The sequence below is a fragment of the Chaetodon trifascialis genome, chromosome 4 (assembly GCF_039877785.1).
Source record: "Chaetodon trifascialis isolate fChaTrf1 chromosome 4, fChaTrf1.hap1, whole genome shotgun sequence".
NCBI classification, from domain to species: domain Eukaryota; kingdom Metazoa; phylum Chordata; class Actinopteri; order Chaetodontiformes; family Chaetodontidae; genus Chaetodon; species Chaetodon trifascialis.
Genome location: NC_092059.1, coordinates 5,695,641 through 5,720,997, shown reverse-complemented (window position 1 = coordinate 5,720,997; position 25,357 = coordinate 5,695,641). Strand labels below are relative to the sequence as shown.

The 25,357-nt window shown below is 47.1% G+C and overlaps 4 protein-coding genes across 5 annotated transcripts; 2 read left to right on the top strand and 2 right to left on the bottom strand.

The window, feature by feature from the left end:
• Positions 1-1,000: 1,000 nt before the first annotated feature.
• paics (phosphoribosylaminoimidazole carboxylase, phosphoribosylaminoimidazole succinocarboxamide synthetase) lies at positions 1,001-9,462 on the bottom strand. Its single transcript, XM_070961372.1, has 15 exons — positions 8,936-9,462; positions 8,188-8,673; positions 8,047-8,106; positions 7,348-7,968; positions 6,908-6,985; positions 6,467-6,618; positions 4,727-4,769; positions 4,404-4,601; positions 3,185-3,363; positions 2,916-3,095; positions 2,232-2,345; positions 2,069-2,152; positions 1,658-1,838; positions 1,405-1,563; positions 1,001-1,321 (listed from the first exon to the last, which is right to left on the bottom strand). The coding sequence occupies exons 1-15, from the start codon at positions 9,330-9,332 to the stop codon at positions 1,155-1,157; spliced, it is 3,099 nt and encodes a 1,032-aa protein (XP_070817473.1). The 5' UTR covers positions 9,333-9,462; the 3' UTR covers positions 1,001-1,154.
• On the top strand, positions 5,295-13,460 carry ppat (phosphoribosyl pyrophosphate amidotransferase). The gene is made up of 11 exons (XM_070961373.1): positions 5,295-5,550; positions 9,776-9,842; positions 10,055-10,261; positions 10,441-10,553; positions 10,646-10,791; positions 10,924-10,996; positions 11,085-11,236; positions 11,365-11,492; positions 11,591-11,812; positions 12,476-12,596; positions 12,703-13,460. The coding sequence occupies exons 1-11, from the start codon at positions 5,423-5,425 to the stop codon at positions 12,873-12,875; spliced, it is 1,530 nt and encodes a 509-aa protein (XP_070817474.1). The 5' UTR covers positions 5,295-5,422; the 3' UTR covers positions 12,876-13,460.
• Positions 13,461-13,803: 343 nt separating this feature from the next.
• On the bottom strand, positions 13,804-16,260 carry LOC139330060 (uncharacterized). The gene is made up of 7 exons (XM_070960790.1): positions 16,234-16,260; positions 16,092-16,125; positions 15,969-15,994; positions 15,803-15,887; positions 14,210-15,697; positions 14,016-14,058; positions 13,804-13,915 (listed from the first exon to the last, which is right to left on the bottom strand). Exons 1-7 carry the CDS (start codon positions 16,258-16,260, stop codon positions 13,903-13,905), a joined length of 1,716 nt encoding a protein of 571 aa, XP_070816891.1. The 3' UTR covers positions 13,804-13,902.
• A 1,489-nt stretch (positions 16,261-17,749) lies between these two features.
• On the top strand, positions 17,750-25,354 carry aasdh (aminoadipate-semialdehyde dehydrogenase). Of its 2 annotated transcripts, XM_070960776.1 has the most exons (15): positions 17,750-17,793; positions 17,901-18,189; positions 18,328-18,448; positions 18,718-18,986; positions 19,073-19,265; positions 19,350-19,591; positions 19,685-19,791; positions 19,880-20,052; positions 21,424-21,742; positions 21,814-21,917; positions 22,008-22,686; positions 22,757-22,920; positions 23,547-23,672; positions 23,760-23,891; positions 24,922-25,354. In XM_070960776.1, exons 2-15 carry the CDS (start codon positions 17,951-17,953, stop codon positions 25,327-25,329), a joined length of 3,276 nt encoding a protein of 1,091 aa, XP_070816877.1. In that variant the 5' UTR covers positions 17,750-17,793; positions 17,901-17,950; the 3' UTR covers positions 25,330-25,354. The 2 variants fall into 2 exon arrangements, with proteins under 2 accessions (XP_070816877.1, XP_070816876.1); XM_070960775.1 differs by having other exon boundaries at positions 17,765-18,189.
• The last annotated feature ends 3 nt before the right edge of the window (positions 25,355-25,357 follow it).

Here is a 25,357-nt window from a genome sequence, read left to right as displayed (position 1 = left end):
CAGAGGAAGTGCACCTGTCTCACATTTGATAAAGATGTGACAAATTCATGCTGAGGTCCTTCAGGCTGCTGTCACAGAAACAGGAGCAGACCGATTTTGCATGCAAACTAGCTGCAGCCACAGGGTGTCCTGAGGGCTTTAGCATCACTGGAAGGAGCTCTGATTGTCATCTGGATTTCTTAGACGGTGCAGTGGTTGAAGTGTGCATCAAGAGGTTTAAATGTTTAAAATGCCAATAAAAATGGGTGCATCTACCCTGTAAGCAGGACATGTATGATAAGCACCTGGACCACTGACTGACTGAGATTAATTCAATGTTCCACCTGTCATTAGACTCATCAGCTCAAATCCAACTCACAATACTCAAACCACAGGCTGGTCAGCAGCAGAAAAAAAAATGCAATAGGCAGTTTCATCAGACTGAGGTCCAATCCTCCACTATAATCCACCTCGCACAAACTTTTTAACCTGCTAAAAACCTGACATTGTCATATTTTTCTCCGTTTCATTCATGTCACTGCTCCCTCGTGTTGCTTTGCATGGTTTTCAGTATTTCACAATGACCTAAACGCTAATTCAAAGCCTTCCCCTCGCTAACAGCAGTGTAATTCTGGTGAAGAAATGCTAAAATATTAGAGCGTAGCCTGTTTCCTCCTGTGGCAGCCGAGGCCCTGGCCCAAATATCTGTGATGCTTCTGTTTAGCAGATAACAATAGGGGTGTTTAATGAGTGCGCTCCCACCACAGAGTGAATAAGTGTGTATCCCAAAATACAGACATTTTGACTCATCGTTGCAGGGAAAGCATGTGAAACAAATTGTGTTAGCGCTGGCTCACTTCCAAACGTCCCAGTAAAGCAGCATGCACACGACCAGGAGCGTGGATCCAGCTCACCTGAATGGAATGCAGCCGTTTTTAACGCTATGCTTTTCCTGCTCCGACATGCCAAAATGTTTCCTGTGATAGAGGTCGACGGTGGGATTAAACGACCACGGAAGCTGTTAATTAAGAAGCTTTTAATGGTTTTCTTCTTTAATGGAATGATTTGTGTGTGAGAAAGAACACCGTTAGTGGGTTTTGACGGTAAACAGAGACATGAACATCGACAGACAGCGGAACCCTAAACAGCACTAACTGGGCTCAAAGGGGGTCCGTTCACAGGCTGCAGGCCTGCAGCTTCTTGTCAGCCAGCTTGAGAGACACCCAGGTGTTGAGCATGGAGGCCCTCAGTTTGCACCACACCAGGTGATTGGTCAGCCCGAAGACCTGCGCCGCAAACTGAGCAGCGGCTTCGGGGGAGAGGATGGTGGAGCAGCCGAGACCTGCGGGGAGGGGAGACGACGGCGGGCTCAGTCACTGCGATGATGCATGATTTAAGACGGAAAACAGGAAGTGTGACGCTCACCGCTCGGCATGCGAAGAGATGACCACACATCTTGCGCGCCCCAGTCTGGAGTGACAGGCGGGCAGTTGATGACGGGGTACGCCGTGTTTCCAGACATCACCGGGCCGAGGCCGTTACTTCTGCCGGCGACAGCCACGAACACAGTGGGCACGCCGTCACCTGAGGGGGGGGCGGACACACACGGCGTGACAGATCATAGAAGAGCATAGAAGAGCAAAAATCCTCCAGCTTGTGTGAAAATGACTTCACACACCTTCGTATTCTGCTTTAATGCGCAGAGTCTCGTCGGGACCTTTATGTGCCGAGGTGACTCTCAGGACGCAGGGAATCCCGTAGGCGGTGCAGGCCTTCTTGATTTTTTCACAGTGAGCCATGTCCGAGGTGGAGCCCATCAAAACCACCACCCTGCCGCCGGCCTGGGGCTCCAGCAGCAGCTGGAGACGCAACATGGCACTCGTTAGCGCATTAAATCTACTCAGCCGCAAACTCAATTCTTCAGATTTCATTAAATCATACACATCATGCTTTTCTCTGTACATCCATTGAATCTGTTCTCCCTCGATCCCTCAGCTAAAGCAGCAGTGTCCTTTATATAAGATTTATCTCCTGAAAACAATGAATACACAAAGCAAAGAAAAGCCTGAACCTGTCCCGACAAACAGACCTCCACTCTTTCGGCGACCCACTCAAAGTTCCTCTTCACCATCTGCATTGCCTCGGGAGTGACTTCTTTAAGGTCTCGGTACACCTGGAAAGAAGGGAACACCAGTTATTTCAGCTTTTATCTCAAATTCTTAAAAAGCACCAAACCGAAACGAGGTCCCGACCTGCTTATCTTTCTGCTGGCTTCGATCTCCAGCTGGCCACAGCCTCCACGAATCGTTATCGATCACATCAGCGAGGACGATCTCTTGAGTCTTCACATTCACGCCAAACTCAATCTAGAAGCGAGGAAGATAAACTGAAGCAGCTACAGGAGGTCAGCGGTGTCAGCGCCTGGCCGCTCAGACGCCCACGGGGGGTCGCCAAAGCCAAACAGGGGGGTGTGTAAGAAAGCAGCAAACCAAAACAGCAGAACTACATCTCAGCATTTCATTCGTTTCTGAGAACAACTAGAGCTCACAGAACAATGGTCAGGCTTCAGGGGGAACAATTTGTCAAAAAAAAAAAAACTAGTAAGTATGTATGTTTGTTAAAAATAAGAGAGAATTGTATAAAAAGTTCCTTAAACCATCAGAAAAAATAAGAATAATCTGCTCAAAATTGTTCCAACTGGCTCGTTTTACACAAACTTCCTGCAGCTGTTGCCTTCACTCTTTGGGTTAATTGTACAGTTTATCAGTTGATCTGTTTTGTCATTGTTACGCATTAAAGATAATATGAAATTTGTCACTTATTCAAGGGCCATCAGTTTACTCAACAATAGGAAAGGGGTCACGTGCATGCTGTTGCATGAACCACTGCACCAGGACCCCAGTTTACCCAGCAGAGGGCAGTGTTGCTCTGCCTACCTTCATGTCCACCAGCGTGCAGTTCTGAGTGGCCCAGGCCTTCTCCAAAATCTCAAAGATGGCCACAGTGCTGCGGTTCATGATGTCCACCTCGCAGCGGCCGATGGTGAGCCCGGCCGGAGAGAGCTTGGCCTCCAGCAGCTGCTCCTCTGACCACTGGGGATCATTGTTGGCGTCATCCTACGTCACAAAGCAACTGATTACATAAAGATGGACCAGCACCTGAAAGAAAAACAGTGGAGGAAGTCGAGGCGAGGGCTCAGACTCACTTTAAAGAACATCTCCATCTTCAGGGGGGCGAAGCGGTAGCCCTCCTTCACTCCTGGATTCCTCTTGAGGAACGATCCAGTCGCCACTCTCCGGCACACCCACTCGATGGGAATCATCTCGCAGTGGGCTGCGATGAACGCTGTGTCTGAGTGCTGCTTCACAAAGGCAGACTTAATGCCTGGAAGGAGGGACACGTTAAAATCAGGCTCCAAACATCTTGATTGTGTCAAGAGCTGCAAACATGGCAGCGCTTTGAAGATTGTCATACGTCTGAAATGAAGGATAAGTGAGGAGGGGGGGTGTGGTGGGTCACGTTCTGCTTAATTATACGCATCCGAGCTTCAAGTCACAAGGCTCACTCATGAGTGGCATGTGGGTCACAGTTACCCAATCAGTTTTAAATTAAAGCAAGATGGAGAGTCATTTTGGAATTTTGCGAGCTTTTTTGTTGTGGGCCTAATGAGAGACACACATGGACCGTACCACGACACATTGACCGTACCACGACACATGGACCGTACCACGACACATTGACCGTACCAAGACACATGTCCCCATGACTGCAGGGCTCCATCAGCTCAGCACAGCCGGGGATCACGTGCATTTAATGTGCAAGTAACAGATTCAAAATGACTGTTCAAAATCTGAATTTTGTCGTGAAGAGTGTTACTGGCAGAGCTGCAACAACTGGCTGATGGGAAATTGATTACCAACCATTTCAATAATCAATCAAAGCCTTGATCTGCTACTGGCCATCTTTAACTTAAATGGAATTAAACTAAATCAAGTTTTTGGCTTTCCTGAACTTGCACACTTTGGCTTAAAAAAAAATTACAAATGACTTTTTTTATTACCATCGATCAATAATGCAAATAAACGACACCTGCAGCTACAAACGGGTTTTAAAAACACTTAAATTGATAAAGTTTCCCAACAGCCAACATAAAAGATAAGTGGGCCAAAGGTTTTCTGTCACCTCGCTGACCTCTTCTCTCGCTCACTGTGGTCAAACTGGGAAAATCCAGTGGGATCCATTTACTGTGTGTGAGGAGAGCTCATTTAAACAAATACCTAAACTCCACAGTAATTATGGCCCTCTGGCTTGAAACCGCTCACAATCACCCAGACTGTTGCGTAACATTTGGGAAAGTTGCCTCAGGATGAGTGAGACGCTTTCTTCTCGATGCATCAACCGATCAGACAAACTTCAGTCCTCACCAGACTCCTGCAGGAGCTTGAACACGCAGCTCGTCGTCTTGTTGGCGATGGCAGCCTTGCCCTCCATCTGGTCCTTCCTCACGGCGTTCCCGGCGGTGATCTGGTCTTTGGACTGGACCAGAACCAGTCCGGGCTGGTCCACCAGCTCAAAGATCTGCTTCGTCTTTCCCTCATTGAGCTTCTGTCCGATCTTGATCTCTAAAAAAAAAAAAAAAACGCGCACACACACACACACACACACACGTGAAATCTCCAAATGAAACGCTGCACGTTTTATTTTTGCTCTTAAAACATGCATGCGTTGTTAATTTATTGCGCCGTACCTGGTGTGGAGGCCATGGTGGTGTTCTTTAACGACCTGCAGTCCTGGAAGACAACACACAAAATGGACCAAACTGCCACTTAACTTTCAGAAGTAGATGAAGAGACAGCGGGAGGTGTGCGGGAAGCAGAAGAGGGAAGTGGAGCCTGTCTTACATGCTCTGATAACCAATCACATGCTTCGACTCACGCGGACAGCCAATCACAGCAGCGCGTTCCTCACCACGTGAGGGGAAGATGCGCCGACGCCAAATAATTGCAAGACGAAGAACTTTTGAGAGTTTGTCATTTAACTACAGCCATTTTCTCTCTGACAAGAAGATCCATTTATCGAAAGTTCATCAGGAAGAGACAAACGGCCGCCTTGATTTTTGTCATTCAGATGAGTTGTCCTTCTCATCGCAAAACACCACGTGTGCTTCGTCAATTCAAGGTGTTCGATCAGATTCATTCTGATAGATTTCTGATAACTGACGGTGATTCTTCTGTCACAGCTGAACTTTTTGCCCCTTCTTATCACGACCACTTTAAAAATGTCAGCTGAGTTTATTTTGCTCTAACGAGCCACGTTGTGCCACACCGTCAACCGCAGCTGCACGTGTTCGGTCGCGTTGAGGCACGCACGCGCTGAGTGCTCGGGCAACCAGGCACGAGACTGTCCATCAGGCTAACGGCGGACCGGGACGCGCGGCGGAGACATGGAGTTTGAGGAGTCGGGCATCGGGGAGGAGTGCGGGGTCTTCGGGTGTGTGGCTGCCGGCGAGTGGCCCACACAGCTGGAGGTGGCTCAGGTCTTAACGCTGGGACTCGTGGCGTTACAGCACAGGTGAGTAACGTAAAGGTGTGGGTACGCTTCTAACGTAAGTGGCTTTTGTCAAAACTACGGATAAGGATAGCAAATGAGCTTAAAGCCGTTTTATCTGTGATACGTTCAGGACCAACCGTTAACTAAAACTGTTTTTTTTAGTTATTAAGTCCAAAAAGTGTGACTAAAGTTGCTTAACTTAACTCCTGAAGTCGAAGAATGACAGTGGTTGACTGTTTAGTTTCACTTTATAAGTCACACAAGAGAAAAAGAAGTAAAAAGGTTTGAATTTGCGAGACAACAACGCCCATGTCACAAGTGTTGCGTTTGCGTGACAGCGTCTTATTAACGTGTGGCTTAAGGCGACGATTTTGTCAGTGCTGAACCCAAAATGCGACTTTAAAAATTCCCCCTCACCTTCGAAGATGTTAAAGGATCAATAAAAGACAAGCCGATGGCGAAAACCAGTCATGCTTCGGAGCCCCCCTTGACTAAGTGTGATTAATGTCACCATAATGATATAATGAGTAACAGATTTACACCAAGATCATTACAGGATGTACATCAGTGTGCTTGTTTCTGAATTATACAGTGTCAGAAAATAAAAACGCCCTTTTATAATCCCCCCACTGCCCAAGAAGTTATATCCAGATTGTTTAATTAGATCAACAAACTCCAAATGTAGTTTATTATCATATGGATAAGAAACGCATTAAAGTCCCACATTTGGGATACCTGGCATTGATGCAATAATTAGTTATGAAAGTAAGTGTTTGGTAATTTAATTGATTATTCCATTAGTGATCGCAGCTCTGAAAGATGCCACACTGCCTAAACAGACCTTAAAGCAGCATCATGTCTTTTGTGGGCGCCTGCAGCCTGTTTAAGAGTAATTTCCTCACTTGTGTGACGGTTTGTACTGTATGGTAGACATTACCTCTCTTTCTGGGGATGAGTGAGGGGATGCCATTGAACGCACTGAATTGATCTTTATTATTGGGATGTGGTCCTGCTCTTCTTTACACGGGGCCTCCCCCGTAACAGCAGAGCCGGAGCCCAGTTTTTTCACTGGCGTGTGGAGCGTGGGGTCTGGAAAAGGGAACAGAGGCACGTTAAGATTCAGACTGTTTCCTCGTTACCTGAATGCTTTAAAAACAGTAATGCTAACACAGCATTTCAGATTATCATGCGCTTTTTCCCTTGGTCTACGTTCATCATGAGACGTGCCTTTTGTCAGCGGTTACAATCGAACCCTTATCCGTAATTTAGTTATCAGGCTCCGTGGCAAATCACGGGACTGAGTCAGAAATTGAAAAGGCTTCGGTCAGTCGATTCATGTGACACGCAGAGTGATTGCAGAGGAAGGCGCGTTTCAAACCTTGGTCCACAGCTTTCCTCTTCAGTCCTCTGTTGGCTGAGTAGGTGTCCTGTTTGTCCCCCCTGGATTCAGACGAGCCTGCGGACAACATAAAAGCTCAGATAACAGGCCTTTATTTAAGAATGAAGAAAACTTTTTTTAGAGCTTTAAAGGAATATTTGATATTATCCAGCTTCATTTGGTGATTATGGGTTGACTTTTGTTATTATTATTATTTTGTTAAACACAGATGAATCTCACTTTCCCTCATTGTTTTTACTTCACTGAATGGAAACACGTGTAAGCTAATTTCCTCCTAACTTTTTGAAAAGGTTGTTTAGTTCCCATTTATTTCAACAATTGCTTCAGTTAAAATGTAAAGCAGAAAGCTATGAGTGAATATTATGAATTCTCTCCTTGACCACCTGCCTGCTAGACGTGAAAAATGATATTAATCTCACTCATTAATCTGTGCCGTTGCTCAAGGTGAAGCCCCTGGACTGTATGTGGCCTCACTTCCTCGCTGTTCGGTGTAACATCGAGGCTTACAGATGAGGCAGAACCAGAACTAGAAGATCTTTCCTCGCTCGCTCCCGCCTTCGTGCTCATTGCGTTCATCTTTGTCAAATAAGCATCCACGCGATCGTTGTCCTCACCGGCGTCCTGCAACATCGCAAGCCTGCCTGAATCGTCTTGGCTGTCTGCCGCCCCCGTGCCGCGTGGTGAGCCGTTAGTTGTGCGGTTCATAATGGCGTCCACCTCGTCGTAGAACCTCATGAGGCGCCTCGGGTCGGCTTCGTCGCTCTTCCCTCTTTGGAGGGAGCGGTAGAGGTACTTGAGGTTTTTGTACTTGGTGTGGCACTGCTTCCAGTCGCGCTCGATGCCTTGCTGCATTAACCTGTTGGAGATCTGGACGAAGATGTCTCGCTTTCTGGTCGAGCTCTCCAGCTGCCGGCACACGCGCTCGTCGGACCAGACTTCGACCAGCGCTCGCACCTCCTGGTCGCTCCAGTTCCGACCTGTGTCCGACACGGTGACCACGTGGAACTGGTCAGAGGCGGGTGTGTCCGTGAGATGGGCGTCTGGAGGGAGTAGATACAGAATCAGGAAACAGAAGATGACATATCCTGCAAACTGCACCGGTTATTGATGAAGCGTACCTGATCCTCTCCATTTTACTTCCATGTCTGCGTCCATATCGTAATCATCGCTGTTGTCATCTGGAAATAAAAAATAGTAGAAACGTTCGTTGTTCTTTTAGCCTTCAATACAAAACTCTGCACATCAGACTGAACACATACCGTCATCGATTTCAATGACGACCTCGCTTTCCGAGGCTGTTGTCTGTGCCGGTGTTTGTAGCCTCCCTGCCCCCATTTCTCCATCGTATAACTTCTTCTGCATCTCCACGGTCCCGTTTTCCAGCCCCCGGTCCAGCAGGATGGCTTCCACCTCATCGAAGAACTTCATGTACTTCCCCGGGCTGCCCGTGCTGCTGCCCCCGGCGGCGTGAGCGCTTTTAGCGGTCTTGTAGTCGTATTTCAAGTTCTTGTATTTTGTTCTGCATTGCTTCCAGTTGCGTACCACCCCGAAGGTTCTTTGCATCTGGCGGGCCATCTCTTGGAAGATGGATTTGTTGCGCAGTGTGCACTTCAAGCGCTCCCGAATGCGCCGGTCGGCCCAGACGCACAGCAGCGCTCGCACCTCATCGTCTGTCCAGTGGCGGCCCCCCTCCTCAGCCACGCTCGGAGTGTAAGGGAGAGCCCGATGGATCCGACCCCTGAAATCTGTACACACATGCACACACTGTGTCATCTCTGGCTCGCGTTTGGTTAAAAACAATAAGATGTGCCAGAATGTGTTAATCCAATCAGATTTCAGACTTCACGTGTTTACAGCAGGCAGAAGTTTCTACTTTCAATTTAAGGCTAAAACCAGTTTGGCTGACATGCTTGTTTATCTCCTGATCTGTCAGTCGATTAAATCCTAAAATGTGTTGAACGTTGTCGTGATCATCAGTGCCACGGTTGGGCTTGAACCTACATTTACCTTCCTGCATTGGCATAGTGACTGAGGAAGGGTAGATTCCTCTTTGATTACCCACATCTTCCACCTCTTCCTCCCAGCCCTCCTCTGGCCTTGCATCCACTCCTGGGCTGTAGTTTGCTGAAGGGCCTGCTGCTGCGTCAGGCTTCCTGCTCTGTAGTCCCAGGCTCCTGCACTTGGCCTGACACTCCCACCAGCTGCGCGCCACACTGAGCCTCCTCAGACGCTCTGAGATCAGCTCAAACGTGGTTCTGCTCTCAGCTACGTGCTGAGCTCCCAGCTCGTCCCACACTGACATGAGAGCCAGCACCTCTGCCTCCCCCCACTGCCTCTCCACCGAGCCTCTTTCCTCTGCCACCTCCCTATCACCTCCTCTTTGTCTCTCTGCTCCTCTCTCCATGTTTGAGCTGACCTGGAAACGCTTTCTTTTCCCCAATCCGTCTGTCTCTGCTGCCTGGTTCCCTAGGCAACCAGGCGGTTAAGCCTGAAAGCAACGCCTCCATGCAGAAAAGCAGCCTCACCACTGGCTTAAGCTGTGTGCCGAGGGGGCGGGACCAAGTGTAATCTGAGAAGCAGCTTGGTAAATAGGCTGAAACTGCAGCAAGACGACTTTCCGTATATGGCAGCTCCACAGCCGGGAAGCAGTCCTTTCTGTTTTTTTCCCCGCTCCTCATTCCTGCTTCACTGTGCCTGAATCAAACCAGTTTATCGTGCCTCAAGGCTCATATCAGGCTTTTACAAGTGAACGAGTTTAATCACGTTTAGTCGTGCGGAGAAGAGACTGAGAGACGATCAAACTCACTGATGTATTTACATTTTCTACGCTGTTGTTTTTCTACTCAGGGGTCAGGAAAGTGCTGGGATTGTCACATGCAATGGAGCCGATCCTCCCACATACACCACCCACAAGGTAACACTCATCAGGAGCAGAAGCCTCTTGTGTGATCAGACAGAAGCGTAACTCACACGGTTCAAATACAGGAAACACTTGAGATGCACTGTGAGGAAGAGCTCGTCAGACCCAGTTTGTGGCCTGGTTTCCCACTTTATGGCATAATCACTGCATATCACTTATTACTTGTGCATCTGAAAGCATCTCACTGATTCCTCCTGTTTGTTTAGGGAATGGGATTAGTGAGCTCTGCCTTCCCAGCCGAGGCTCTTCTCAAGCTGCGCTATGGTAACCTCGGTATTTGTCACACACGCTATTCAACTACTGGGATCTCAGAGCTGCAGAACTGCCAGCCCTTCGTGGTGGACACGCTGCATGGCAAGATTGCCGTGGCGCACAATGGAGAGCTGGTTAATGCTCACGCTCTGCGGAAAAAGGTAACTTGTTCCCACTGAACCTGGTGCATATCAATGTCCCTCACTGGGTTCTCTCTGTTGGATTAATCGCCACAAATAAAGAAGTAAAATCCTCTGTTGACAGTGTGCACGGCTTCTGTTCAGCTGCTCAGTGTCATGCTCGTGTGTGTTTTGTGTGTGTGGTTGAATGTGCCGCGCAGGTAATGCGTCATGGTGTAGGCCTCTCCACCAGCTCAGACAGCGAGCTCATCACGCAACTCCTGGCCTTCACTCCACCTATGGAGGAGCTGGACACACCAGACTGGGTTGCCAGGTTTGTTTTAAAAAAATGATGCTGCATAAATAGAACTTTTTTTTCCTCCATTTTTTTCCTTTCCATTTTTTCTGTTTTATCTTCTGTCGTAGAATAAAAAATCTGATGACTGAGACCCCCACGTCGTACTCGCTGCTGGTGATGTTCAAAGATGTCATCTATGCAGTGCGCGACCCTTATGGAAATCGTCCCCTCTGTATTGGACGGCTGGTTCCAATCTCTAAACTGCACAGTTCAGGTATTCTCAACGTGTTTATTCGTCTACTGCTGATAAAGAGGAGGTCTGACGAGAGGTCAGCCTTTGATTTGGTCAGAGGTCGGATGCGTGGGCTGGTGGATTATTAATGTCAGGCTTTGTCCTTTTGCTCAGGTGCTGAAGAGAAGGACACTGAGGGGTGGGTTGTGTCATCGGAGTCCTGCAGCTTCCAGTCCATCGGTGCCAAGTCAGTTTTTGTTTTAATGTGAAATCTTCTGCGTTGTAACGGGAGCATTGTGGGCACTGACCATTTCCATGCCCTTCTTGGTTCTCAGGTATTACAGAGAGGTCTTACCGGGAGAGATAGTCGAGATATCCAGACATGGGGTCAAGTCGCTGAGCGTTGTCCCTCGCCCTGAGGGGGACCTCCCTGCCTTCTGCATATTTGAATACGTTTACTTTGCCAGACCTGACTCTATTTTTGAAGGTTTGATTATGGATCATACTTTACACAACTCTGTTCTTAACTGTTTAGCTCTCTTGCAGGATAATTGCCAAACTTTGTCTCAGTGAGTGTTGCATGTTCAGTGTTACAAACATACTGCTGTACTGCAGGGCAGATGGTCTATACCGTCAGGCAGCGCTGTGGGCGACAGTTAGCCATTGAGGCTCCGACAGAGGCCGACGTGGTCAGCACTGTGCCAGAGTCTGCGACCCCCGCCGCGCTGGGCTACGCTCACCAGGTCTGTCTCCAAGCTTTAGCTCTGCAGTGACCTGCTGTAACACAGACCCCTCCCGACGGGCCTCTGTCCTCACGAGCTTCCCTCTCGTCCTCTCACAGTCTGGGCTGCCGTACATCGAGGTTCTGTGTAAGAACCGCTACGTTGGGAGAACATTTATTCAGCCAAATACCCGCTTGAGGCAGCTGGGAGTCGCTAAGAAGTTTGGGGCTTTGACAGACAACTTTGCTGGGAAACGAGTGGTGCTAATCGATGACTCCATCGTCAGAGGCAACACCATCTCCCCCATTATAAAACTGCTGAAGGAAGCTGGAGCAACTGAGGTGTGTTGGCAGAGAGTGTTTTCATAATCTTGCATATGGCGACGTGACGTAGATGTTTTGATAGCGCTCTCTAACCTGGGGATCAGGACCCTGATAAAGGGTCACCAGATAATTGTGAAAGGAGATGATAAAAAGGAAGTGACACATTTTTATTTTTACATTTCCATTATCTTGTGAATAGCTGGATAATTTCACCTCCACATGTCTCTTAAAAATGATTCAAAATAAACCAGGGCTTCCTGCAGTGAGGAAATTATTACACCTTTATGAAATACAAGAGTGAAAATGAGCACAGCCACTACATTGCACAATAAAGGCGACATATTTAACGAGTGATCTGTCTGAATCCGCTCAGCAGGTGATTGATTGCTCACATTAAACGTTCACTTTGGGGGTGGCCTCGATCCCACTGTGCTTAACAACACTGCATCCAAATCCCTGCAGGAAACCCTGAATATTAGCTGACCTGGTCATAATCCATCCACTCAGGTACACTCAGACAAGAAAGGCGGGAACCACGGTTTTAAAACATTGACAAAGTAAATCTGGGTTATTAATGTTTGCTGTACTGCAAAAGCAGCGAGACAGGGCCTGTATTTAAAGTCCAATCAGTCGAGAGACCCTTAAAATTTAAGTTACTGACCTTTATTTTCACCACGACAGGTGCACATCAGGGTCGCCTCTCCACCCATCAAGTTCCCTTGCTACATGGGCATCAATATCCCAACCAAGGAGGAGCTCATCGCCAACAAGCCGGAGTTTCAGGACATCGCTGGATTCATTGGTAAGTGCTCATATGGTCGTATGTCTCGCCGTTCAGTCATTGTGCGATCTTTCCTGCCTTACCGTGCCTCCAGCCAGTTTCGACTAACACTCGACCTGTTGTTCAGGTGCTGACAGTGTCCAGTACCTGACTGTGGAGGGCCTGGTATCGGCCGTCCAGGAGGGAATCGCCTACCTCCAGAAGGACAAGATGATCAGCTCCAGTAACAAGTCCAGCAGCAGAGTGGGCCACTGCACTGCCTGCCTGACTGGGAAGTATCCAGTCGAGCTGGAGTGGTAACTGGCGCACCGTCATGACCAGCAGCAGTGCTCTGGATTTCCTGCCAGCTCCCACAGCTGATACATGTGAATGAAATGTTCTGTGCAGACTGGAAAAGAAGTGTCAGACATCCTAATGCTGCTCTGGGACACTAAGAGATGTATGAAATACTGCCGTCTCCATAGAGGGTCTCAGATCCTTTCACCTCAGTTGAAAATGTTGCTTTTGCTGACCTCCAGTGGTCGCAGTTTCACCTTGCTGCAGTGTGAGTACTGTGTCACTAAGGTGTGACTCCAGGTCTGAACACACAGCTGGAGCTTGCTTACATGATTTTGAAGGTCACCGTGTAAAAAAATCTCAGAAGAGTAGTTGAATTTTCTTTCACTCCATATGTTCAAACGGCAGCATTACTTTCTTTTCCGTGTCAGAAAAGCGCACAAGGCTAGTGACCAAAAAGTGAAACTGTCTTTATTTTCCTTAAGTGTACTTTTCTATCTTTAGCTAAAATTAACCGATTACGCTCTTGTGTTTTGGGTCTGTTTTTTATTTTAACTTTAAATGTTACATGAATTTATTTGAAAAGTTATAATAAACAGAATAACTGCGAAGAGAACTTCATTTTTTTATTCAAAATTCATTTTAACATTAATACAGTTACATTTTAATAATGATCAGATCCTAGAAGACAAAGACGAAGCTGTGTTAACTTATAATAATGCACCACAGCACAAAAAGTAACAATTAGCAAGAGACCATGAGTAAGAACACAAAGTAAGAGAGTAAAACACAATAACACAAAGAGATGGTTTAACAGTCCTTTTAAAAAAACACTAATAATCATAAACAGGAGCACTGGGATGGACCACCGAAATGCAGTTTAGTAAACGATTAACTTACTGAAAGACGTACATGCTTCCACTGTCGCCTGTTTGGTCCTCGTGTTATTCATATTTGAGACCTCACGCTGCTGCAGTCCTTTCAGTGACATGATATTTAACAGTGATGCTTCGTTTAGGACTTCTCTGTGGCAGGCCGGTGTAATCCCTGTTCACCACCATTTTCTGCACATGTTGGGGAAGAAGAGAGGGTGGTGATGATGATGATGAGGACACGGGAATGCTGGGAGGCCAATACTGTACAAAGGAAAGTCATTATAATCACCTCGGGGAGATGCTGTTGGCCATTCTGTTCTCAAGTGAAGCTCCTGTTGAGTGAGATTTAATCATGAATAAAGGAATCAGGGATAAAAGGATTCAGCGGACACAAACTGCTTCATTTAACAGCAGACATAAATAAGGACCTCTGCAGTGTCATCCAGTGTTTACAGAGGAGGCTCACCCAGCAGGAAAACTCACCTACAGACACGTCGCAGCCCCGACTCATCAAAGTTTCCTGATGTGCATCTGCTGAGTGCTGCTGGGAGCTGAACCTTTGAAACATGCTGTGTTTACTGGGGCTGAAGCAGAGGCCATCATGAGACTGCTCATATTCAGACAGAGAGAGGCGGCGACTCAGCATCTCATTCCCGTGCCATTTGGACCCTGGGGAGGATGTGCAGTAGTCATCCCTGGGGCGTTTGGACCGGGGGTGGTTGTTCCAGCTTAACTCCCTGTGGCGCTTCCTCAGTAGGGAGCGGTGGGGCGACAGAGCGAGGGCGGCCAGAGCTGAGGAAGAGTGGCCCTTGCTGGTCTCGAATCTTGTTTCACAAAGACGGCAGGGAGGCCCATTAAAGGAGGACGATTTGCTCTGGCAGACAAACCTGTGGTAGAGTTTTAGAAATTCCTCGTCGAGCTTCTTTGGAGAGGAGACACGATTCGAAGGCAGGGAGGAGTCGAAGGAAAGGTGCCGCCGGAGTCTGGGACGACCTGCTGCTGTGGCTGAAGGTGAAGGCAGCTGGGGAAGCTGGAAGGAATGGCGGGCGTCTTGATGGTTCAGCACCCTCAGTGGCACAGCTGGCGGGGAGTGGAGGGAAGTGGATGTTAATCTGGACCTCAAAGGCTCTCTGGAAAAGCTTTCCACAGAGTGTGTTTTGGGGCTTCTGGAAGAGGCATGAGGTGATCTACTGAAGCTAGTCATCCTCACTTTTAAGGGACTCTGCCTGACGGGAGAGCCGTAGATGTCCGGTCTTTCTTTAATTGCAGAGGTTTGCAGTGAGTGTGCAGTGAGAGAAAGTCTTTTAGCCCTGAGAGGCTGGTCCAAGGACGCTTTCGCGGTGGGACAGAAAGGCCGTGAAGAACTGACGGCGTTAGTAGAGAGCTGTTCTCCCAGCTGGGACACATTGAAGGTCTTGTTCAGCGAGACCTCCTTTGGTTTAGAGGAGTCGGGGGAACCAGAGAGGTCAATGACGAAGATTGGCTGGTGCTGCTCTTTTGCCAGCGAGGCTCTAACCCTCCCAGGAGACTGCTGCTGTGCCTGCCAATCCTGCAGACTGGTCACCGTCTGCGAGGCAGCCTGAGGGGTAGTATCAGTCTCCATGTGCTGAATTTTCATAGAGCTGTCCGAATTCTCCTTGAGCCGCGTCTTGTTCATCTTTTTTGTGCTGTTGTGTCTCAGCGGGACGATGAAGGTGTTGTTGATGTAGCCTCTGCTTGGTTGTTGTCGCCACCTGCGGTACCTCCTCAGCACAGAGCCAGCGGCCTCTGAGACCTGCTGCCGATGCCAGGCCCTGCCGAGTCGACTGATCATGCCGGGGTAGAGCTCCACCAAAGAGCTGCCATGACTTCTCAGAGACATTTCCAGTTCCTCGTCCTGGTCCTCAGGCTGGAGCTCCGCCTCAGAAAGGCTCCTCTGACCCTCATCCAACAAGCTTGTGGCCAGCTGAGTCGTGTCACTACTAGAAATCCCTGCAGGACACAAAGAGGACAAAAGAAAGGTCACCTAAAATTACACAATAGATTGTCTCACCGTGTTCTGTTTGGAAAGTTTGCCTACTGCCCTCGTGGTCTTACCATCATCCTCCACAGAAAACTGGCTAGAGGAAACCGTAGAAACACAAGTTTCATCAGCTTCTCTCACTTGATGTGTGAAGTCAAACTGTTGAAAAGAAACCATAATGAATTTAAGTTATACTTGATATTCAAGACAGAACAGGTGAAATACATACAGTGCATTTACCTGGGAGTCTCTTGTGGTATCCTGGGCTGCAGTGGAAGAAATATCAAAGTAATCACATTAATAAATAGAACATTTCTAAACATCTGTAAATCTCTACTCTGGTTTCACATCATGGATACTTACCTCTCAGTGACTCCTCTCCCAAATCTGTCAGGCTCTGAGAAGAGGAAAAACGTTCGATTATAATGGCTGTACATATATTTCATATCTGAATACACTGAGGACTCCCATTGCATTTTGTGAGTATGTTCACAGTGATCCAAACCTTTGATTCCAGCCTGCTCAGCTCCATTTTTGACTGCTTCATGAAGTGATCCATCACTTCATCATACAAGCGGTCAAGACAGAAAAGAGACACAATGAGACCAGGCCACACGACAGCTACTGAACAGCAGAGGTGGAAACAGAAACTTACACTTTTCATCTTTGTTTAGTGAATTTGTCTCGATAATTCCAAAAAGTGGAGAAATTGTCCACAAAATCTCAGATCTTAAGCTGACATTCAACCAAAACAAAAACGGTAAAACTTGATATAAAAAGGGCCAAATGCCATAAATCAGGCCTATATGTGTGTTCACTCAGCAGGCTAAAATGAGAACAGCTGATCTAAAAAATATGTATTTGAAAACACCACAAAATGCCTCAGAGGCCTTAACACCGCCCGTCTGATCCGTGTCTCCGCAGTGTTGAAACGAAACGCACGCCCTTAGATCGACTAATGATGCACTGAATTATTTCAGCACTAAAAAAAAAGACATCTTAAGCATCAATTTTGCTCAAACGTTGTTCACTAACAGTTCATCGCATTTATTTTAAATGGCCTGTTTATTTCTGTCCTGTGACGTTTCCTGGTAGCTAACGTCAATGTTACAGCGACAGTTCCTTGCATTAATAAACCACTGGTAGACAAAAAAAGTCACAACTTACTTCGATTATTTATATTGTTGAGGTCCACCTCTATCGCCCCGTCTTGGTATTGAAGCTTTGAATACTGTTGAAAACAAATGCAGAGGTAAGCAAACTCGTTTTATCCCAGCTTAACTTTTACGTTAGCTTAAGCAAACGTTAGCTACTTTCACTTCATGCTAACTGTTCCGTTACCACCGTCGCCTCATGAACATACCTTTTCTATGATTCGATCCAGTGATTTTTGGAAGTTAAGGCTATTGAAACGGAATTGTTTCATCGTGTCCATGTTGCATATAAAATACGTTTTCTTGGTGTGATTGATGGTGAAAGTCGCAGGCCAACCGATCTAAAACAAACGGCGCTTTAAGTTCAAAACTTTTTCGTCACAAAATAGAGACCGATGATTGGACAGGGGGCATGTGGTGCCTTCACTTCTATCAGGAAATTATGATTGCCGAAACAGCACCTTTGAATATTTCAATAGAAAGTCAAAATGTCTTAAAGAAAAAATACCAAGGTTTGAATTTTTCATGGCAGAGGTACATATGTGTCTGAACAACAAAGTGTAAAAATTGTGTCAACAATCATTACACTTTATGTTTTTAAATTATTATGTCAACATGATGATCTGCAACAGCATTCAGTCAACACCAACAGATGTGTTCAACATCAACATCAACAGATGAAACACCTAAAACACGCAACCTATTTCCGCCAATCTGTAATACAATGTTTTTGATTTGTGTATTATTGAAATAAAGAGAACGATCAGCCTCTCGGAAATGATCGGAGTCAATTCGATCCGAAACCCCATGATTTTGGGGGGAACAAGTATTACAGAGGCATTTGAAATTGCCATAATTGGGACGTCGTTTGTCTGTAACGTCATCTTCGTGCGACAAACAGTATGACTAACGTGAGTGTCCCGCGTACGTCTGTAGTCTGCCTGGATGTAAATAAACCGTCATTCCTCTGTTTTGAACCATATATGAATTAAAATGTGACTTGTACGTTTTCGTCCAGAGTCGGAGCCCCCAGAGAATGAGCGTGTCGTCCGTGGACCGCTCCTCAGTATGGCTGCTCGGACACTGCAGGAGCTCGTAGCCGCCGCTGCCTCTCTGCACTCCGGCAGGGCGGCTGTGACATATGACGACGGGTCAGTGTCCGGGAGCCCGGTGTCCCTGCTGTACCGGGATCTGGTTGAGCTGTCCGGTGAACTGTCTGCTACTCTGCGGGAGAACTGCTCTCCTAATAACGGCGTGATTGGGCTGTACTGTTGTGATGATTTGTTCATACCCGTGTGGATTCTGGGGTGAGTTCACGGTTGTCAGAATCTGACTAGTTTATGTGTGAGCGTGCGGCGTAAACAAGTTTCAGTGCCTTACCAAATCAGCATTGTGTTCATGGATGAGAGATCATGGACAATAAATGGTCCCCGTGTTGTGTGCAGGATCCTGCAGACACCTGCTGCTTATGTTCCCCTGGACCCAGAAGCTCCAGGACTCCTCTCTGCCAGAGTCATGAAGCAGTGTGGCCTCAAGTTCTGTGCTGTGAAGACTGACAGCCTGCAGGTTGATTAGTTCATATGAAATCATCCATATGCATTTTATTTATCATTTCATTTGTGTTTATGTTTTTATTAAAGCAGTTTCATAGTCACCCTGATAGAAATATCCAATGATTGATTCTTAAACCCTGAAAATTGCCCTTTATAAGGTTTCCTGTAAATCACAACAGTTGACTTTCATTTTATTTTACAGTATTAACATGAATGAGGGATCTGTTGAATGTTTTCTTTGTAGGAATATTCACATTCATTTTCTTTCCTCCTCTCATCAAGCGATTCCAGGCAGCTCTCGCCGAACACGTATCTGTGGAGGTTTGTGTGGTGTTGCCCAAGTTCAAGCTAACCCTGATACGAATCAAGCTTCCAGCGGTCGCTGAGCGCAAACGAGCAGGCGGTGCTTCTCTTTGTGATGCAGCTGAGGTGTCGAAGGAGGCTGGACGCACAGACTTGGCCTATGTGCTGCACACATCTGGAACAACTGGCCTTCCAAAGATTGTTAGGGTGCCACACACGTGTATACTCCCCAATATACAGCATCTGAGGTGAGGTTTATCCTGTTTGTGTTTGATGGTCTCTGAAATGCTGTTATTCGGATGCAGATTCAAAACCTGCTCCTCTCTTGGCTCAGATCTTTGTTTCAGATGAGCGCTGATGACGTGGTTTTCCTCGCCTCGCCCTTAACCTTTGACCCCTCTGTGGTGGATATATTCCTGGCCTTATCGTCCGGGGCTCAGCTCCTCATCGTCCCCTCCTTGATCAAGAAGATGCCCGGTCGACTGGCTCGACTGTTGTTCAAGCATCACAAGACGACTGTGCTGCAGGCAAGTGTGTTCAGGAAACTGTGTTCAGTCCTGAAGACTTCTCTGTCACTGTAATGTGTTTTTTTTTTTCTCTTGTTTGTGCAGGTCACGCCGACACTGCTCGTCCGCTTCGGGCAGCGTATCCTAAAACAGGAAGTGTTGTCGTCTGGCTCCTCGCTGCGGGTGTTGGCTCTGGGCGGAGAGGCCTGCCCCTCGCCAGCTCTGCTGAGGAGCTGGAGACACGAAGGCAACAAAACCCACATTTACAACATCTACGGTATTACTGAGGTGTCCTGCTGGGCCTGCTCGTACAAGATACCAGAGTCTGTGCTGCAGTCGAGCGACACGTGAGTGTGCACCGAGTAAAAAGATTTCTTAAATCTACGTGTCGAACAAGCTGCCGTCTCATGCAGCTTTATTTGACATGACGCTCCTTTCAGCACGTTGTCTGCTGTGCCTCTTGGGACTCCTCTGATGGACACAGTGGTGGAAGTCAGAGATGAAGATGGCCGCATTCTTACAGAGGGTGAAGGACAGGTGTTCATAGGTGAGAAATTTCTCACTGGCAGAAAGGTTCACGTAAATGTGATGTCAGTGAATAAAACCTACACAAACGCTTCTGATCTTTGGTGCAGGAGGAGAGGACAGAGTGTGTCTCCTGGACGATGAGGAGGCTGTCATCCCCGGGACGATGAGAGCGACTGGAGACTGGGTGAGCGTTAAAGACACACAGCTGAGCTACCTGGGACGGAAAGACCGGCTCATTAAACGCCACGGGAAGAGGGTGAACTTGGACAGCTTGCAGCAGGTACGAAGTTTTTATGAATGTACTCTGTTTTGCCAAATCTAAATGTTATCTTTAACTTTTAGTATTGTACATATCTAGAAAAGAAACAGAAATTTAACATAATTCTGATGTAACAACATCAAAATGCACACGTCAAAGGCAACTGAAAGGTGTTATGACACATCATGTCTTACTGAGGGCAGTGCTGATGTTGATATTGCTGTTGGAAGGTGAAAATCTTTAAGGTTTCAATACTAGTAGATGTTCCTCAGTCTGGAGCTGTGTTGTGCAAGTTACTGAAAATTAGTTATTAGTTACTTCTCTCAAAAATTATTGGATTACTTTACCATCCATCCATCCATCCATTTTCTATGCCGGTTATCCCTTTCGGGTCGCGGGGGGGCCGGAGCCTATCTCGGCTGTCGACAGGCGGGAGGCGGGGTACACCCTGGACCGGTCGCCAGCCGATCGCAGGGCACATACACAGAACCTGGGAATCGAACCTGCGACCTTCTTGCTGTGAGGCACGCGCACTACCTGCTGCTCCACCGTGCAGCCCCCGGATTACTTCACCAATTAGCGTATATAAAAGTTATTAGTTACTATGAAAACGGTCTCCTTCACTTATTATCATTGTTATATTAGGGCCTATAATTTATCATTCTTCTGTTGTTGATGCAGGCACAGCTGTGTTATTTCAGTGTTGCTGTGGTACAGTGTGGGACAACCGTGTACACATTATCACTGTAGTGCTGGGAGTTATTAATACTCTTCACCACCAGAGGGCAGCAATGACTGGCCTTCCAACCTGTAAGATACTTTTGTATTGTCTTGGTTAGACAGTAGGATTTGGAAGAAGAAAACTCACATGATGCTGAATGTAAATGTTTGCCAAGCTCCAAATAATTAAGTAAGTAAGTAAACAGTAAGACGAGGCGACGTTAGATCAAAATCTGAGGAATCGGCTGCATTTGTCTGCTACATTCTGCAACTGTTCACTATTTTCAAGTAAGACAATATAATATTGTGTACAAAACACAAGAAAATAAATAATGTATAAGTAACTTAAATGAGATAAAAAAAATATAATAAAATCAATTAAATGCATTTTAAAAAGTAAAGGAACAACCAGAAAAATCATTACTTAAGCCAGTTACTGATGGTGCAGTTTCCACTCCTTACTGTAGTAATAAGTGCATGAATGAACCAAGATTACACTTTTATGATAATCCAACAATTTCCTCTTTGTTTTTTATATAAAGAAAAGTTGATTGTCCCTTTAAACACTGGATAAGAGCTGTTTTTTGTGGAGTTATGAGGTTTTAACTCACAGTAAGCTTTACATGTTTCAGGAAAAGGTGGAGTATTAATGCTGCGCTTCTGCTCCTCCAGCTCATACTGAGTCAGCCTCAGGTGGAGGCCTGTGCCGTCGGTCTGCACGAAGGCTCTCGACTGCTCGCCTTCGTCGTAGCGTCCACATCTGGAGGCCAGACTGCAGCTTCTCGTCTCGCGTCTGTGCAGGAGCAAGCGGAACAAACGGCTGAGCGTCGGGGGGACCCTCCCTCCGCTGTGAGGCATCGCCAGGAGGAGACGGGCGGTGCAGACGGAGATCTCAGCAGACTCATCCTGAGCCAGCTGTCTCTGGTGCTGCCCGCTCACAGCGTTCCTGACGCACTGGTGCTGGTCCCGTCCTTGTGCCTGACCCCTCATGGTGAGCATCAGACACACAGTCAGCGTTCAATCACAGTGTGAGTTGTTCTTATGTCTGTTATTTTACGGCAGGTAAAGTGGACATGGAGGCGCTTGTGAAAATATACCAGAGGCAGACACAGTCCTCACTGGGAGACGTCAGCACACTAAAGCAAACTCTTCAGTCCTTGTGGCAGGTATTCCACCGCAGCATAACTCCATATTTAAACACTTCCTGCTTCAGTTTGCTGCCTGAACATGTTCATACTCCACTCACCCATCAACAGGAAGCTCTGGGTCTTCCCAAAGACGCAGGCGTTGATGAGGAAGCCAACTTCCTGTTGAGCGGAGGAGATTCTCTGAAGGCGTTGCACCTCTGCGAAGACATCCACGCCGCCGTGGGAGTGACCTCGCCTGAGCTTTTGGAGGCTATACTGGACGGGACCTTCTCTGACGTGCTGCACCACATCACAAGAGAGAAGCTGCCGATGCTGCTTGAGAACAGCATGCCATCGCTGCCCGGGGCCAAGAAACGTCACACGAACGCTCTGTCTGTGGCGCCAGCGAAGAGAGAACGGCGAGAGTCTGCAGCAGCAGAGGAGATGCGGGCCGTCAGAGTCATAAGACGAGCAGGGGAGGTGATAGAGATGAACATCAGGACTCCTGAGACAGATCAAAACCTCCAGGCTGGTTCAAAGGATCCTGGTGAGAAACGAGGAGGTGACGCTCTGGGCCTCAGCCTCAGCTGGTCCTCAGACACAGGCAGGTGTGTTGACGCCTCCCCGGTGCTTCTGGTCCAAGACAGATCGGATCACGAGGGCCAAACCACAGTGTTCATCGGCTCCCACTCTCACAGGATCCAGGCTTTAGACCTGACCACCGGGAGCCTTCTGTGGGAGCGAGTTCTCGGGGACAGGATCGAAGCGTCGGCTGCAGTGTCTCACTGCGGGAAACTCGTGGTTATAGGTCAGTGTCCGCTCTCCAGATAAAGTATTTGTGTCACTGGCCTGTAGGATTTATTTTTGGGTTTATCCAGGCTGCTACGACGGCGGTGTGTATTTCTTGTGCGCCGCGTCTGGAAAGACCTGGTGGATGTTTGAGACGGGGGACGCTGTGAAGAGCTGTCCTGCTGTGGATCCCCTCGCTGGTCTGGTGATAGTCGGCTCACATGACGGCCATGTTTACGCCCTGAACCCGAAGGTGAGCAGAGCTGCAAGAATTACTTGGTCGAAAGAAAACTGATAGTCAATTCATCGTTTCAGTCATTTTTCAAGCCAACATGTCGAACATTAGCTGGTTCCAGCTTCTTGTTGCTTTTCTTTGTTATTTATGACAGTAAATGATGAGTTTTTGGATTTTTTGAAGACGTTTGTTTGGGCTCTGGGAAATTACAATGAGCATTTTTCACATATACACACATATTTTCGTCTAAACGATAAATTGAAAATGAAAATAACTTGACTGCATTTGATATGAAGAGATGGTAAGACTGGAATTATTCTGAAAACTCAGATTTGTGCAGTGCTGTGGTATCACGTTCAGCACTGCCAAGACAAGGACAGTACGCTTTTATTTTCAATTTTAAAGCTTTTATTTTGAAATCAAACATTGCAGGTTTGGTTGGAGTGTTTTCTTGGCACTGCACTCACATGGCAGCACAACATTCAACACATCAAGCATCATATTTATTGAATGATTCAGCCTGATACGTACATACGTGAGCCAGATAAAAGAAAAACAGAGAAGCGCACTAATGCATCGATTGATCGATTCTATTAATCAATCAAATGAAATCAAGGTAATACGTGTGTGTTCTGTGTTTCTAGGAGCAGCAGTGTGTCTGGAGGCGTCACTGTGGGGGTGGGGCTGTGTTTTCCTCCCCGTACCTCCACACTTCACTCAGGCAGCTGTACGCAGCTTCGCTGGGGGGTCACTTACTCTGCCTCAACCCTGTGAGTAAATAAAATACCAAACTTCAGTCAATTATTGAGTCATTTTGTCCACCGGGGGACGTTCTGATGCGTGCTTCACCTTCTCAGGACACTGGAGACGTCCTGTGGTCGCTCCGCAGGGACGTCCCGTTCTTCTCATCGCCAAACGGCTCCTGTGGTCACGTGGTGATCGGCTCAGTGGACGGAAACATCTGCTGCTTCAGCGACACGGGGAAACTGGTGAGAAGCAGAAGGGCTTTTTCTCCAACGTGCAGAGCGTTACATCACAAATGACTCGTTTAAAATGTAATCATTTAACGATTCAAAGTGATGAGTCTTATTAGATCTGAGGACTTTTCTAACAAATGTTTTAAACTGGGCAGTAAAGCTGAAAAGTCCTACAAACATAAATGTAAACCGGATTTGATTGACAGTGCAAAATCTCAATATAGTACTTTTCATTGTTGGTGGCGGAGTCCGCCATTCCTGGGCTGGATTCACACTGTCTTCACACTCACACAAAGGGACTGACAGGACATGATGCAGTGTGTAATCCAGCGTTCCTGTTTGTAATTTAGGCAAGGCAAAGCAAATTTATTTGTGTAGCACAATTCATACACCGGGCAATTCAACGTGCTTTACAGAAGCATAAAAATACATTAAAATCATACATTTCAAAGAAAGAGAGAAAGAAAGAAATTAGAAGAGAATAGAAAAATGAAAATAAAATACATTACATTACACATCTACTCATTGAATGAAAACACTCACTCAGTGAAAGTAAGGGACTGTAGTCATGTGATGACACAGAAATATAAAGTTGTGTATCATCTGCGTAAGTATGATAAGAAATATTATGATGCTCCATAATCTGAATTTGGGGCAACATGTAGATATTGAAAAAAAAGGGGTCCGAGAATGGACCCTTGTGGCACCCCACACATCATCATCATTCGGCACAAAGTGGTCTCTATCTTGTAAATAGGATTTAAACCAGTGTAGTACAGTGCCAGTAAGTCCCACCCACTTTTCCAGTCTGTCAAGAAGTATGTCAATTTAATCTCACCGATATCAGCCTCACTGTTCACTCTGCTGTATTCAGTTACTGCTGATGCTAACTGAACGTTTCCTGCTCCTCCCTTCTGGGACTTGTAGCGTTAAACTCCACCCGCCGCTCCCTGCACAGCGTAACCAGGACTCACATTTTACAACTTTTACAGATTCAGCCAAGGCTCTTTTAAAATACTGAAACGCTTGTTTTATTCTGCAGGTTTGGCAGTTTTTAACCAAAGGGCCCGTCTTCTCCTCTCCGTGCGTCACGCCGGACCAGCAGAGGGTTCTGTGTGGGTCACATGACGGCTGCCTGTACTGTCTGAACTGTGCCGACGGCTCTTTGGTTTGGACCTTCCACACCCCGGGGAAGGTGTTCTCCAGTCCGTGTGTGTTTGCTGGCTCGGTTGTGGGCAGGAGGGGGATTCTGGTGGCCCTGGCCTCCACAGACGGCACCGTGTGGATCCTGGATGGACAAGATGGACGAATGCTGGCCTCATTCGCTCTGCCTGGGGAGCTGTTTTCATCCCCGGTGGTGTGGGGACGCTCCCTCGTTGTCGGGTGCCGCAATGACTTTGTGTATTGTTTGAAGCTCGCTGTCAAAGACCAAAATGTATTTTTGCACTGATTTTAAAATAAACCCTGATTAAAGTAAT